Source organism: Merops nubicus, unplaced genomic scaffold (assembly GCF_000691845.1).
Source record: "Merops nubicus isolate BGI_N331 unplaced genomic scaffold, ASM69184v1 scaffold4312, whole genome shotgun sequence".
Taxonomy (NCBI): domain Eukaryota; kingdom Metazoa; phylum Chordata; class Aves; order Coraciiformes; family Meropidae; genus Merops; species Merops nubicus.
The window spans coordinates 11,513-25,869 of record NW_008595462.1 but is presented as its reverse complement, the minus strand read 5'-3'; the positions used below and the strand labels follow the sequence as shown (position 1 = coordinate 25,869).

At 41.6% G+C, this 14,357-nt stretch overlaps 1 protein-coding gene across 1 annotated transcript in view; it reads left to right on the top strand.

Moving 5' to 3' along the window:
- Positions 1-551: 551 nt before the first annotated feature.
- SEC23IP (SEC23 interacting protein) overlaps positions 552-14,357 on the top strand; it is a gene marked incomplete at its 5' end in the record, with an annotated part of 18,029 nt that continues 4,223 nt past the window's right edge. Inside the window, 15 exons of the mRNA XM_008936042.1 lie at positions 552-1,078; positions 2,453-2,648; positions 3,435-3,628; positions 3,968-4,057; positions 5,314-5,434; positions 5,748-5,837; positions 6,465-6,606; positions 8,011-8,219; positions 8,585-8,703; positions 9,523-9,693; positions 10,058-10,153; positions 10,322-10,528; positions 11,206-11,361; positions 12,104-12,206; positions 13,688-13,873. Of these exons, the coding sequence (XP_008934290.1) occupies positions 552-1,078; positions 2,453-2,648; positions 3,435-3,628; positions 3,968-4,057; positions 5,314-5,434; positions 5,748-5,837; positions 6,465-6,606; positions 8,011-8,219; positions 8,585-8,703; positions 9,523-9,693; positions 10,058-10,153; positions 10,322-10,528; positions 11,206-11,361; positions 12,104-12,206; positions 13,688-13,873 (2,607 nt within the window). The remainder of the gene's footprint in view (positions 1,079-2,452; positions 2,649-3,434; positions 3,629-3,967; positions 4,058-5,313; positions 5,435-5,747; positions 5,838-6,464; positions 6,607-8,010; positions 8,220-8,584; positions 8,704-9,522; positions 9,694-10,057; positions 10,154-10,321; positions 10,529-11,205; positions 11,362-12,103; positions 12,207-13,687; positions 13,874-14,357) is intronic.

The window sequence follows — 14,357 nt, the reverse complement described above, 5'->3', positions numbered from 1 at the left end:
GAGGGCTCTGCTGAAGGAGCAGGCAAAAACAGATTGATTAACCTGTAGGTTTGGTCTGTTTGGGAATGTCCCTAAGCTTTACTTTTGGATTTGATCTCAGAAGTCTAAAAACCAAAGCGTGAAGTCCTGTGCTTAGTTTCTGTTTTCATGGTGAAAGGAAATGAACCATGGCTGCTCTTGCATTTGGTAGGCATAAGGGAAATTGGAAGGCTCTAGGAGCAGGGGTCTTTGCCAAGTTGTCTTGGGAAGGTCCTGACTTCAGTCATACTTTGGTCTCTTATTTCAGACTTCTAATTTTTGTTGCTTTATCTGTGTATACTGAATGAATTTTATGGGGCATCTTAAATGTTCTTGAAAGCTTGGTATCTTTTGTTTCATTTTATGATGTGTTTAACCATCAAGGATCTGTAAGCTTTGTAATCCTTTTAGCTTTATGGGGGCCAACAAGAGTTTTGGTAATAAGCTGATAATGTGACAGAGTGTTTTCACTACATAGACTTAACCTGTTTGAACCTCTCACAATATCTCTGGTGATCTTCTTGGTTTTGCAGATGATTCTGCAGATGTTGGTGAAGAGGACAGCTTCTTGGGTCAGACTTCCGCCAGCCCCAATCCACCACAGACTTTCAACTATTTCTCTCAAGTACCTAGCAGCAGTGATCCATTCGGAAGCATTGGGCAGGCACCCCTAACAACTGCACCTCCTGCTGGATCACCAGCCTTCTCCAGGCCCCCAGCTTCACTTCCACTGGCCTCTGGGGCACAGGATGGGCCCAGTGCCTTTCCCCCGCACATTCCGAAGTCGCAGTCCTCTTACAGCACCCCACCTTCTTCACAGGGGGGGGTGGCAGCTTTCCAGACTCCTCAGCAGAGCTGCCCCCCGTCTGCAGGCGCCTCTGCTCTTCCCCCAGGAACATCCCAGCAGGGCTATAACCCCTACAGGCACACCACCCTGAGCAGCAGAGCTAACCCCTACCTCACCCCACCGCAGCTGCAGCAGAGTCCAGCCCCTGCTCACCCACCACCTACCGTGCCCCCTGTCCAGATGTATCAGACACCTCCGGGGTCACTGACACAGGTACAGAAATCATTCCTTGTGTCCCAGAGCAAAACCATTTCTGTCACTTTCCTCTTGAATTGCTTGTTTTATCCTCTGAAGGTTTTTCTTTTCCCCCAGAAGAAAAGCCTCAAACCATTTCTGACAGTAAAGTAGTTTCACTAGCACTAGCCCGCAACTGTTACTTTAGGAAAACTTGATCTTTGAAGCAAGTTGTACCCTGAGGCTGTAGTTCAGTGAACCTCTGGCATCAGAAACAAAGCCAGGTTGTGAAGTTCTGTTGCTCTTTTCTGCCTGGTACTGAGTTTGCTGCCTTCAGCTGTGCTGCTGCATTGTTTATGCCTCTGCTGTGAATTGGGTCATTCAGCTGTTTGCAAGATATGGGTGAAAAATCTCCTTCCAAGCTGTTTTTGCTGGTGAGGGCAGCACTTTTTGGATTTATGATCTAAGTCACATGAGTAGTCAGTAAACCTTTTGAAACACACTGAGTGAGGATTTTGTGTGGTTGGAAGCATTAATCTCCATTGTTTTTCATCTTGACAAAAAGATTACTAACCCCTTCACTTCATTTCCATAATAACCTGACACATTTTCCTTGAAAACAACACAAGCTGTTTTTATTTTTCCTGAGCTGTTGCTGTATTGCTTTTACTGTGAATAAAGAATAGAAAGATTATATAATGACAAAGTATAGCAAAGGCAGTAGACCTTAAAAAATCTGGACTTTTAAAGAATTTCAGGGCTTCTGTTTGCTTGATTTTATGTAGGGTACAATATATCAGTTGTTTTTTCTTTAACTATATCAACCAAAATAGTTGCTACTGCTGGCACCACTTGCTTTGAGTTGTACTCACTGGGATCTTCTTAGGCTACAGTGCCTTTCAAACTCAGTAACTTTTCTCGCATCACTGAGGCTGCATTTGAGTTTGAAACCTGCCTGCCCCGTTCACTTTGCAGGAAGAGACCTATTACTGAGGTGAACGCTTGTTACACTGACAAACTTTATGCAAAAGTGTAATTATGTACAAATGAATAATGAGAAAAATCCAGTTTTATTTTTGTATCTAATTTGGTGGCTGTAAGAAATAAACTCAGCCTGAGTTTTGAAGGTCTAATAGAATATTTGAAATCTTGCTGGTTTTAGTTAACCACGGTGCTGGACCATAACAGTTTTTAACAGTGTTTGTGGGAAGGAAATTCTCAATCTGAAAAGGTGGAAGTTTTCAAAAACATGATGAAGTGGACAACTTGTCTCTAGTACTTTTAGAATGAAGAGCAATGGTCTTGGGAGGATAAAAAGTTAGAAATAAGGCTCGGTGTTCTTTTTCACAAAGTATAGCTCAGTTTTGCAAACACTGTGTGAGACTGGGGTGATGAGCCCAGATGTGCTTTCAGTTTCCACAGACTCCGTCACAGGTCCGAGCTCCCAGGCCGGCAGGTCCACTGGTCCAGGCACCTCCTGTTTTGCTGCAGAACCAGTATGAGGTGGTGCAGCCACACTGGTTCTACTGTAAGGAGGTGGAGGACAAGCAGATATGGCTGCCCTTCAGCATCCTGGACTCTGCAAAGCTGGAGGAAGTCTACAATTCCGGTAAGTTGTGTCCTGCTCGGGGTGAACAGAAGGGCTAGGAGGCAGATACTGGAGTAATGACACCTGTGAGAGAGTGATAGGGCAGTAATAAGTTAACACACATCTCAAAGACGTATTTTGTGCCACTTTATTTCAAGTATGTTATCTGGTGCTTGATCTGTTGAGATGTGTGTGCCTTGTGGATATCCCATTTTCACCTAGAGCTCCTAGTTCTCTATGTTGTGGTTTGCGGACAAGCAGATATGGCTGCCCTTCAGCATCCTGGACTCTGCAAAGCTGGAGGAAGTCTACAATTCCGGTAAGTTGTGTCCTGCTCGGGGTGAACAGAAGGGCTAGGAGGCAGATACTGGAGTAATGACACCTGTGAGAGAGTGATAGGGCAGTAATAAGTTAACACACATCTCAAAGATGTATTTTGTGCCACTTTACTTCAAGTATGTTATGGTGCTTGATCTGTTGAGGTGTGTGTGCCTTGTGGATATCACATTTTCACCTAGAGCTCCTCGTTCTCTATGTCGTGGTTTGCCTTTTTGGTGAACTCTGTCAGCTCTGAAATTAGTGTTCCCATTTGGGAGTTGTTCAAGGGTTTTTTTTTTGTTGTACAGAAAATATAGAAGCATTTCAGGAGCAACACAATGGTCACCTCGTACTATGTAGCTGCTCTTCTGTGGTATAACTCTCTGTCTTGGTGGCCTAATGTTCATCACAGAAGTGGCTGGGACTGGAGCAAGAGAGAAAGGAGATTGAGCGTGTTAGTTGTGTGACAGAGTGACTTTTGTGTCCCAGTCCAGCCTGACCCTGAGAGCGTGGTTCTGAGCACGGACGGGGGCCGCTACGACGTGTACCTGTACGACAGAGTGCGGAGGGCTGTGTACTGGGAAGAGGAGCCCTCGGAAGTGAGGCGCTGCACGTGGTTCTATAAGGGGGACAAGGACAGCCGCTTTGTGCCTTACACCGAGGATTTCAGTGAGAAGCTAGAGGTGAGTCCTGCCTTTCCATAAACTTCACAAAGAGCCTGGTGGTTCTTTGTGTTCGTGACCTTAGAAATACTTCTCCGTGTTCCGTTAAGATGATTTCCAGAATGCACGTTCTGGGACATAAGTAAGCAAATCCTGGAAAGGGGAGTGACTAGAAGACCGTGGTGCTCATGCACAGGTCCTGCACCGTTGTGACCGAAAATCTACTTGTGTAGTGCTTCATGGGACACTTTTGTATAGTTATATAAATCCTAACATCTACATTACAGATGGTGCATGAGGCCAAGAAATACTTTGTCTGAGAAGGTGTACTGATTTTGTGTATCTTGTTTACTGTTTCAGACAGAATATAAAAGGGCTGTGACAACAAACCAGTGGCATCGGCGACTTGAATTCCCAAATGGGGAGACAATCGTTATGCATAATCCCAAGGTAAGAGATTTTTGGCAGTTTGCTCTCACAGAATTTGTTAGGAGTGAATGAGCAGATGGATGGAAACATAAATTGATCACTGTCTTAGTCTTGCTTGAAAGGTACGTGTTGGTTGTTTTGGATGTGTGTGCATTAAAGGTGATAATGTCTATAGAACACTGAACTGCTTGCTTCCACATGCTGGCACATGGTGAAAAGACAATGCTTTGTGAAAATGAAGAAGAATAAGGGTTTGCACAGTAAATATTTGGACTAAACATAACTGGCAGCAAATGGGAGGCAACTTATTTTAACCTCATTCTGTATCAAATGGGAGGTACTTTTACAAAGAGCATTAATCTAACTATAAGGTAATTAATTTGTGTAACTAAGCCTTGAGAAGTCTTCCACTACAACTGTTTTTTAGGCCATGAGAAAGTACAGCAAAAGAAGACCCTTTAAAAGTTAATCTAAATACTCTGCTTACAGTCTCATGTGATTAAAACATGGACTTCAGCCTTATTGACTGTTAACTGCTCGCTTATCACAGATGCAGTAATTAATAAATAAAATAATCCAGGGGCCAGAAAGGATCACAGTTGCTCCTACTTTAAGTACTTACTAAATGCTGGTTAAGGAGTTTTGTCCAGTGAAAAATGAGTGCTTAAACCACTTGGCATCCTAAATAGAAGTTCAGGCTGTATTTAGTCTGTATAAGTTTGGTAAATGCCATACCACTGAATTCCTCACTTTCTAGAGTTTCTGGGCTACTTTGAAGCCCTGAAAAGGCTTCAGTGCCCTGAGAAGCACTGCACTTTTCCCCCTTCTTTCTTCTCTTCCCCCTGATAAAGTAGTTCTTAATAGGGGTGTTGCGTTCCGAAACTGAAACGTGTTCAGTTTCCTCACTAACAGTAATCTGCTAAAGGAGAGTGGATACTTGAAAGAGGAACTTGAGTGATGCTTGTCTGAGAAGTTAAAATTGTTAGGAATTGCTGAGCAGGCCAGCTTCTCCAGCTAGTTTAAGTCATCTGGATGCTTTTCACAAGAATGAGAACTGCCTGTGTTGTTTTGGAGTCTAGTTTTAGTGAAGCTGTTGCTGCCAAAGGGAGTAGCCCTGGGACTTTCTAAGGCTTTTTTTTTTTCTGCATATGTGCAACTGAACAAAACAGTGGAGTCTCTGATGCAAGGTAAAGCAATTAAACAAAATTCCTTTCAGGCTAACAAGAGGAATCAAAAGGCTTCTTGTGTTTATAACTGGACAATATTATTCTTTTCAGGTCATAGTTCAGTTCCAGCCTTCTGCCACACAAGATGAATGGGGCACAACTCAAGATGGTCAGGCAAGACCAAGGGTAGTGAAACGTGGGATTGATGATGACCATGATGAAATTCCTGATGGTAGGTGATGCTGTATGTGGCTCTGCAACTTGAGCAGTCAGTTTGGTTCTGTGCAAGAGCCCAGCACTAGTGGGTGGGGTGGCAATGCATTGATTATGCCTAAAGATTAAAGTTACTCCTTAGTCTAAGCTGCTTGAAAGAGGTTATCTGGCTTTGGCTTTTTTTTAATCAAAAAAGTCCTGTGGCCTATGTTGTGTCCTGAACCTTATTATCTAATAGACTTTATAAAGCAAGTATATCTTAAAGTTGCTTGACTCTAAACTTCACCTCTAATGGAAATACTGGAACTCTGAATTTTTATTTTTTTTTACAGGAGAAATGTCTCAAATTGACCATCTAGTATTTATGGTTCATGGCATAGGTCCTGTGTGTGACTTGAGATTTAGAAGCATCGTTGAATGTGGTAAGTTTGTGTTTGTTTAATGAGTGGTTGTATTCTGAACTGTGTAAGTGTGTCTCTCTATATCCTGTATGCACACAAGCACGTGTTTTTTTTCAAAACAAAAAATACTCTAATGTTAAGAAGTTAAATTTCTAGCAGATTTTTTTTCCTGATTGTTTTGCAAAAGGAGAATCTGTGTTTTGTCAGACTTGCAGCTTTAACTGTTATTACTAGTCCTCAGTATTAGACCGGGAGTGTGGTTTGGGTTTTGGGGGTGTGTGGGCTTTCATGTGGTGTGGGTGTTTGCTTTGTGTGGTGGTGTCTGTGTAGGGTATTTGTTTGCTTCCATTTATTTATTTATTTTATAAATAGACTCCATCACAACTGAGTGACCTAAGGCGGCCGTGTCTGGTCATGGAGCAAAAATGCAGTCCTTGTGAGAAAAGGAGAAGCTTGCTAGAATATCTACTTTCTGAAAAATGTTTTTTTAATGTTTAGAAGAGTAATACCTGAAAAAGATTTTTTCACTTCACTGTTTCATTCACATTCTGACCATGTCTGAAATTGGAGTAGTGAAAAAGAAAAAAACCTTTGTGTGTTACGTGAGTACTACTACTATCAGATTTTTATCACTTTTCTTCTCTACAGTTGATGATTTTAGGACTGTTTCTCTGAAGTTGTTGCAGACTCACTTTAAGAAGTCTTTAGAGGAACGTAAAGTGAGCAGGGTGGAATTCCTCCCAGTTCACTGGCACAGTTCTCTGCATGGAGATGCAACAGGTGTAGACAGGTGAGTGTATTGTTTAATGTTGAGAACCTCATACAAGCTACATCTTGCTGGTGTTTGTAAAGTGGATAAGAGAAGAAGTTAATATACTCTTAAGGTAAGATCAGTAAATGTAAGACCGGGTTATAAAGGAGAATCACTAATTGTTTTTTAATTAACATTTTAATGAGAAGTGTAGGGAAGGCTGGAAAGGCACATAGAGTATTTCTCTTGTTTGTTTCTGTGACACTAACAGGACACATCCACACAGACACACTTTCTCAGTACTGCATTTTTCTGAAAGTGGCTGATGCACTGACACGTGATGACGAGTGTGTGGAGACAGTGATTGTAAATATGAGGTGGTGAGCATGGGGATGTGTCATCCAGCAACAGGAGTGTACAATTTGGAGTGGAGAGTTCCTCTCCTGTACCTTCCTGCAGTCTGACCTGGTCTGACTCCAGGAGGAACTTCTTTCTGAGGAAGGCATTGAGCACTCTGTCTAGTCCTAGAGTAGTACTTGAATTACTGTTAGGTAGTTGAAGGCTTTTTTTCTTTTTTTTTTGACTCCAGGAGGAACTTCTTTCTGAGGAAGGCATTGAGCACTCTGTCTAGTCCTAGAGTAGTACTGAATTACTGTTAGGCAGTTGAGGGCTTTTTTTCTTTTTTTTTTTTTAAACAAAGTATCTATATTTGGGTATGAGTATTACAGCATTTTGAAATCTGTTTTACAGTAGTTTCTTGGCATCAATCTCTTTGCTGTTGCTTGACATTTCAAGCTCCTTTCTCTTGCTCAAAGATGGGAAGTAGCAATTGTGAGGGTAGCAACCTTAGAGTGCGCGTTTGTGTTCTCCAGAGTGTTCTAGCTCAGGCAAGTCAAACTGCTTACCTCGAGTCTTGGTCTTCTGCTCACATCTGAACACTGCATATCATGAGGAAGGGCCCTGATTCTGTTGATCAAGCCAGGCAACGCTATGGCAGTCTCAGTTCTCCAGCAGTTCCATTGCACCACCCTACCTCCAGGCAGGCAGATGGCGATGCCAAGCTTTTTCTTCAAAAAGAGAGTACTATGTTGTGTGTTGCTTCAATGTCACCTCCAACTTTTATATGCAGGTTCTTTTCCTCTTCCAGTTTGACTTCACAAAACTTCCCTGTTCCTATGACAACAGTGTTGGAACAGAGAAAAGATTATTTGGGGCATTCCTTCAGCCTGGAGAGGGAAAAAGGGAGCTGTATCTTTCTTCAATATGTACGCTCGGCAGATAGCACTGGTGTTGGAATAGGCGAGGAGGCTGGAAGGCTCTGTGTTTATGTAGTGCCTGTAGTATTTACCCTGCAGTTCTACTACCTGGCATTTCAAAAGTTAACGCAGAACTTGCCTGCAGGCCTTTAAAGCATTCATGCTTCTAACGTTTTTTTGTTGCTAGGAACATAAAAAAAATCACCTTGCCGAGCATCGGGCGGCTGCGGCACTTCACCAACGAGACGCTGCTGGACATCCTCTTCTACAACAGCCCCACCTACTGCCAGACCATCGTGGACAAGGTGGGGCTGGAGATGAACCGGCTCTACGCGCTCTTCATGAGTCGCAACCCCGACTTCAGAGGAGGCGTCTCGGTGGCCGGGCACAGCCTAGGTAAGTATCTAAGGATAAGTAAGATAAGTTTTTTGGAACACAGAATAAGTGTTATAATGACATACTAGTTTGAGCTGGAACTTTTCCTCCAGTTGGGAAGCAGTCTAAGATGGTTAAGGAAATATAGTTTAATCATAGAAACTACATAAAGGATGAATAGGGTAAAAATAAAACCCAAAACTTTGCTTTTTGCTGAGAATGATCCTGTTTGTGTTAGTGTGTGGGTATTTTAGCTTTAATTCAGCCATCCTTTATGATCAGTCTATGTGTTGTTGTTACTTATATTGCATATAGATCTTGCTTGAGATTTAGGGACAGGAAAATCTGACCTGTTTCTCCAAGGCAACTTTAATTCCTCTTTCCAGGTTCCTTAATTCTGTTTGACATACTGTCTAACCAGAAGGACTTGGCTTCATCAGTAAACACTGGCCCGTTCTCTGGTGTTAATGGGACTGTGAAGGATGGGGGTGTTCCTGATAAACAGGTAATTTTCAAGGCATTTTTGTTCTTGTGGGTGTGGTTGTTTTTTTTTTTTTTTAAGCGTTTGGAATGGTAGGAGTTGGAAGGGCCCTCAGGAGATCATCTCGTCCACCCCCTCCGCCAGAGCAGGTTCATCTAGGGCAGGTTGCAGGATCGCATCCAAGCGGGTGTGGAATCCCTTCAGAGAAGGACTCCGCAGCCTGGTCCAGGGTTCTGGCACCCTCAGAGGACAGAAGTTTTCCCTTGTATTTAGATGGAACTTCCAGTGTTCCAGTTTGTTTCTGTTGCCCCTCGTCCTATTGCTGGGCACCACTGAAAAGAGAATGGCCCCATCCTCTTGGCTACCCTTCAGATATTTATAAACATTGATCAGATCCCCTCTCAGGCTTCTCATCTCCAGGCTAAAAAGACCCAGGTCCCACAGCCTTTCCTCATAAGAGATATTTTTTTGTCATGAATATCAGCTTTGACCCTTGTGGATGTGTAACTTGGTCTTACAGTGTCTGAAAGGTGGGGGAGATGTGCAAGAGGGAAAGAATCTATTTGTTTTCAGGCTAGAACCAGTGGCCAGTTGTTTGATAAAAGCAAATATTTTTGAGTGTTGGAAGGCTCAAGAAACCTTTTGCCTCTTAGTGATTTTTAAATGTGTATTTTGCTGGTCTGTTAGTGGAAAATCTGTATCTTGCTTTATTAAAAATGGGCATAAATTTACAAAGCTTATATAATAACATTTTTAAGAGAGAGTAATTAAACTTGTTTTTACTTGTTGCATATTGATTTTTCACTGTTTGATGATGTGATTTCATTTCTGTGGTGTTTTAAGATGACTGAAGATACTAGTTCCTTGGGCTCCTCGATTACTACTTCTGGTGAAGACCTTTGTGAGCCTGAAGTAGATGATGATGTTCCTACTTTGCAGAAGACTCTGGAAATGCTCAGTTTGGCAGAATATGCAAGCACCTTTGAAAAGGAGCGAATTGACATGGAGTCTCTGGTACATTAATGTTCTCTTGATCTATGGAGATTGCCCAGGATCTGGAGGTTTATGTGTGGGGTAGTTGTTGTTGTTGTTTTCCTTTGGGTTTAATGTAGCATGGGGCCTGAAAACAGTTGCAAAGGTGGGATAATTAATGTGTGACACGAAGACTGTGTTAAGCAACTCTCTCTTTCTTAATCTGGTGTATTGCCCCCCCCAGTTATGTTAAGGTGCTTTGTAATAAGTCTTAATTTTTTGTAATTTCTGTAGCTTTAGAAAATGTCATATCTATTTCATAAGTTATTGAGAATAAGAAATTTTATATGTTACTAGAAAAGTTATAAAGTATGCTTCAATATGTTTGGTTTTTTTTTAATTTTAGCTCATGTGTACAGTTGATGACCTGAAGGAAATGGGCATACCTCTTGGACCAAGAAAGAAAATAGCTAATTTTGTAAAAGACAGAGCAGCCAAGCAGGTAAATACATTTTTCAGAAATGAAATAATAAAAAGTTAAGCAAGTGCTGCTGACTTCCTTGCTGTGGAGTAACTTTAACACGCTCCTTAACATTTATGGAATTTTATCAATGGTGAAGTAACTTTTCTTTTTTTTTTTTTTTCCTGCTTTCTAAATGTTTCTAAAAAGGAACAAAAGAAAATAATAGCAGAAAAGAAAGCAGTGCTGGCTGCCACACTCCAAACTCAGGAAGATGCCCAGAAAGGAAAAGAGAACATGACTTCCATCTCCCCTTCAGAGTCTGGTCAGCTGCACTCAAAGAGGAAGCTTCCAGTTGGTGCATCTGTTTCTTCTGTGAACATTGACTATGAGTACTTTGAAGTTGGCACTGGCCAGGTGAGACTACGTGGATTTAATTGATTCATTTGGAATGATGCTGTTCTCTTGCTTGGCTTTGTTTTTGTTTTTTTTTTTTTTTTTTTAATATTGGAGACTTTGTGCTACTTTGTTTGGTTGTTGTACAAAAGTTATGTTTCCATAGAACTTTTACCCTTTGTCAGGAAGGAGGGCTGTGAGAGTAGGTTAGATTACTGAAAAGCAAAACTTACTGTGACAGGAATGTCACTACTGTTCATTTTCTTCTTTCAGCCACTGACCTGTAAACGTGGTTCTGTTCCAGAAGCAGAAGGGTGTGAATGACATTACTGAATTGCTCTGTGGCTTTACAGTTAACATAATAGCCTAAATTGATCCATTTGTGCTGTTACATTTAAGTTTTACCTCAAACTTAACAGCCAAACTTTGAAGAGTTCTTGTTTCAAATATATTTTTTTCATGCTTTTGAATTTTTTCTTTTAAAAAAAACAAAACAAAACAACATTTTGATGTTACAGTATTAATTTGTACTAGTACTATGGCACTAGTGTGGAAGAGAGTAATGCAGCTGAAGCTTCCTGGAAGTACTGTGAGCATATGGTTGATTTAATACACAGCTTGTTTTTCCTTCCTAGCTGAGCATACTGTTAACTAGCTGGCAGTTCAGAGAGATTATAAATCTGATTTCTGTCTGGTAGGTCTCTGTGGTTTACAGTGCACTGGACTTTGAACCAGATATTTTCTTTGCTCTTGGTTCTCCTATTGGTGTGTTCCTTACTGTGAGAGGTGTGGAGAAGATTGATGAAAACTACAGGCTTCCTACCTGCAAGGGATTCTTCAATATCTATCATCCAGTGAGTAAGCAGTGCTGTTGAGATTTGATTTTAGTTGATGCAGGTGACAGCAATGCAGAATGCTAAATTTTAACTTGTGAGCATTACATGTCCTCTTCCCCTAAGTACATTTCCCCAAACAATCTTTTTTGAAAAATGACCTAGCTGAAATATATATTCCAAATATTTGTGGTCTTTAGTGCAAAAGTGAAGTAGAACTAGCTGTAGGATCCATACTTAGCATTTTAGGTATGACTTGTTTTGATAATATTTGCCCTGTTCTTTTTGAGAGCTTAAAGAACTCCCCTGCTTAATTTCAAGCCACACTCATAGATTTTTATAAAGTGTTTGTATTTGAGCCATTTACAGGACTTTTCTGAGTTTCCAGTTTAGATTCTAGGGAATTCAAAAATCCTTAGAGGTTTGGCAGTGTGTTCATTTGTCCTCTTTTGTCCCATCTTCTGTATTAGTTAAAGAATGACATGTTGGTAGAGATTGTAAGAGTGCAAGAAAGTTTTGCTGCTCTTTCACTGTTGTGTTTCCCATTTAGAATCTCTGTGGAACAAGATGTAATTAGTTAATGAACCTGCTTAATCTTATAATTATACTAAATGATGATGAACTAAGTGTCTGTAAACTGAAATAGAGCAGAATTCAAAAATAGTTTTTTAGTATTCATAAGTAAGGTTGGTTTTTTTTCTGAAGTGTGATAATTGGAACAATTTCTAAGATAACTACATGTCCGTGTCTTGTTTCTTAACAGCTTGATCCAGTAGCTTACAGGTTAGAACCAATGATTATTGAAGACATGGATTTAAAACCAGTTCTCATTCCACATCATAAAGGCAGAAAAAGACTACACCTGGGTAAAAAAAAACTTATTTCATATATGGATCTCATTCCTAATTTACTAATTTGATGCATTAGAAAATTGTACAGTTTCAAGAGACTAATGAATGCTCCTGGATATCTGACTCCTTGTTGTTTCTAAACATCAGAGGGGATCCTATTCTGTAAAATGGTACATTAGAATGACTCTGCTTGACATTGGCAGCAATTCTGGTCTCTTCTGCTCTGCTGGAGTTTGAAACTAGTCTCTCTATACTTTTCCTTTAATGTAGAATGTTAGGAATGATTGTGGGTGGTGTGATCATAGAATCATTAAGGTTGGAAAAGCCCTCTAAGATCATCAAGCCCATCTGTCAAGCCAACACTACCATGACCACTAAACCATGTCACAAGGCACTGGGTCTACATGTTTTTTGAACACCTCCAGGGATGGTGACTCCACCCCCTCCCTGGGCAGCCTGGTCCAGTGCCTCACCACTCTGTCAGGAAAGAAATTCTTCCTAATAGTAAATCCAAACCTCCCCTGGTGCAACATAAGCCTATTTCTTCTTGTCGAAATTCTTCCTAGTATCCAATCCAAACTTCCCCTGGTACAACATAAGCCTATTTCTTCTTGTCCAAACACCCACCTCACTCCAACCTCCTTTCAGGGAGTTGTAGAGAGCAGTAATGTCTCCTGTGAGCCTTCTTTTGTCCAGACTAAACCACCCCAGGTCCCTCAGCTGCTCCTCACCAGCCATGTTCCCCAGACCCTTCACCAGCTTTGTTGCCTTTCTCTAGAGTTCCTCCAGCCCCTCAACATCTTTCTTATACTGTGGTGCCCAAAACTGAACCCTGTACTCAAGCTGTGGCCTCACCAGTGCTGAGCACTGGGGGATGATGCCTGCCCTAGTCTATTGTGTCTATAGTGTGGTTGGCCACACTATTTTCGATACAGTCCAGGATGCTGTTTGGCCTCTTGGCCACCTGGGCACACTGCTGGCTCATGTTTAGCCAGCTGTCCACCAGCATCCCAGGTCCTCCACTCCAAGCCTGGAGCATTGCCTGGGGTTGTTGTGACCCAAGTGCAGGACCTGGCACTTGGGCTGAGGTCGGTTGTTTGGGGTTTAACAAGGCCAGTGATGCAGCCTGCCCAGGTCCCTCTGCAGAGCCTCACGACTCTCCAGCAGATCAACACTCCTGCTCAGTTTGGTGCTGAGGGATTGGCTGGTGTATCTATTTTGTGGACCTTTCTGGAGTTAGAGGCTACTGGACTGTTTCTTGTGCTATTAGGTTTTAACTCATTGACCCGTTCAGTGAGAAGTCAGTTGTGTATTAATTACATTTCATCTAATCTTTTTGAATAGAATAGAAAAGCAAGAAACACAATGACATAGAAGACCTGTTTCTAATGACTGGAATGTTTTTTGAACAGACTTTCATCATTCTGGCTTTAGTTTATAAGTTTAAATCCATTTACTATGGTGATATATTTTTTTTTTCTCCTTTTTTTTCCTAGAGTTGAAAGACTCCTTGTCTCGCATGGGATCTGACCTGAAGCAAGGCTTTATTAGCTCTTTGAAGAGTGCATGGCAGACCCTTAACGAATTTGCACGTGCTCATACATCATCAACCCAGCTGCAAGCAGAACTGGAGAAAGTAGCTAACCAAATTAAAGAGGAAGAAGAAAAGCAAGTGGTAGAAGGTACGTTGGACACATTATTGTTTTTCTTTGAACTTGATCTCAAACTAGTAGAAACTTGAGGATCCTATTGGTTTCCCTGATGCCATTAAAGAGGAAAAGTGCTAGTACACTAGATGCCAGATGCCCACCAAAACCACCCTGTCACTTCCCTCCTCAGCTGGACAGGGGAGAGAAAATGCAAAAGGTTTGTGTGTTTGAGATAAGGAGAGGGAGAGATCACTCACCAATTAGAGTCATGGGCAAAATAGACTTGACGGGGAAATTTAATTTATTGCCAATCAAATCGGAGTAGGATAATGAGAAATAAAACCCAATCTTATAACACCTTCTCCCCACCTCTCCCTTTTTCTTTGGGCTCAACTTCACTCTTAACCTCTCTACCTCTTCCTCCCCCAGTGGCAGAGGGGGACCAGGGAGTGGGGTTTGTGGCCATTTCATCACATATCTCTGTCACTTCTTCCTCCTCAGGGGGAGGACCCTCACG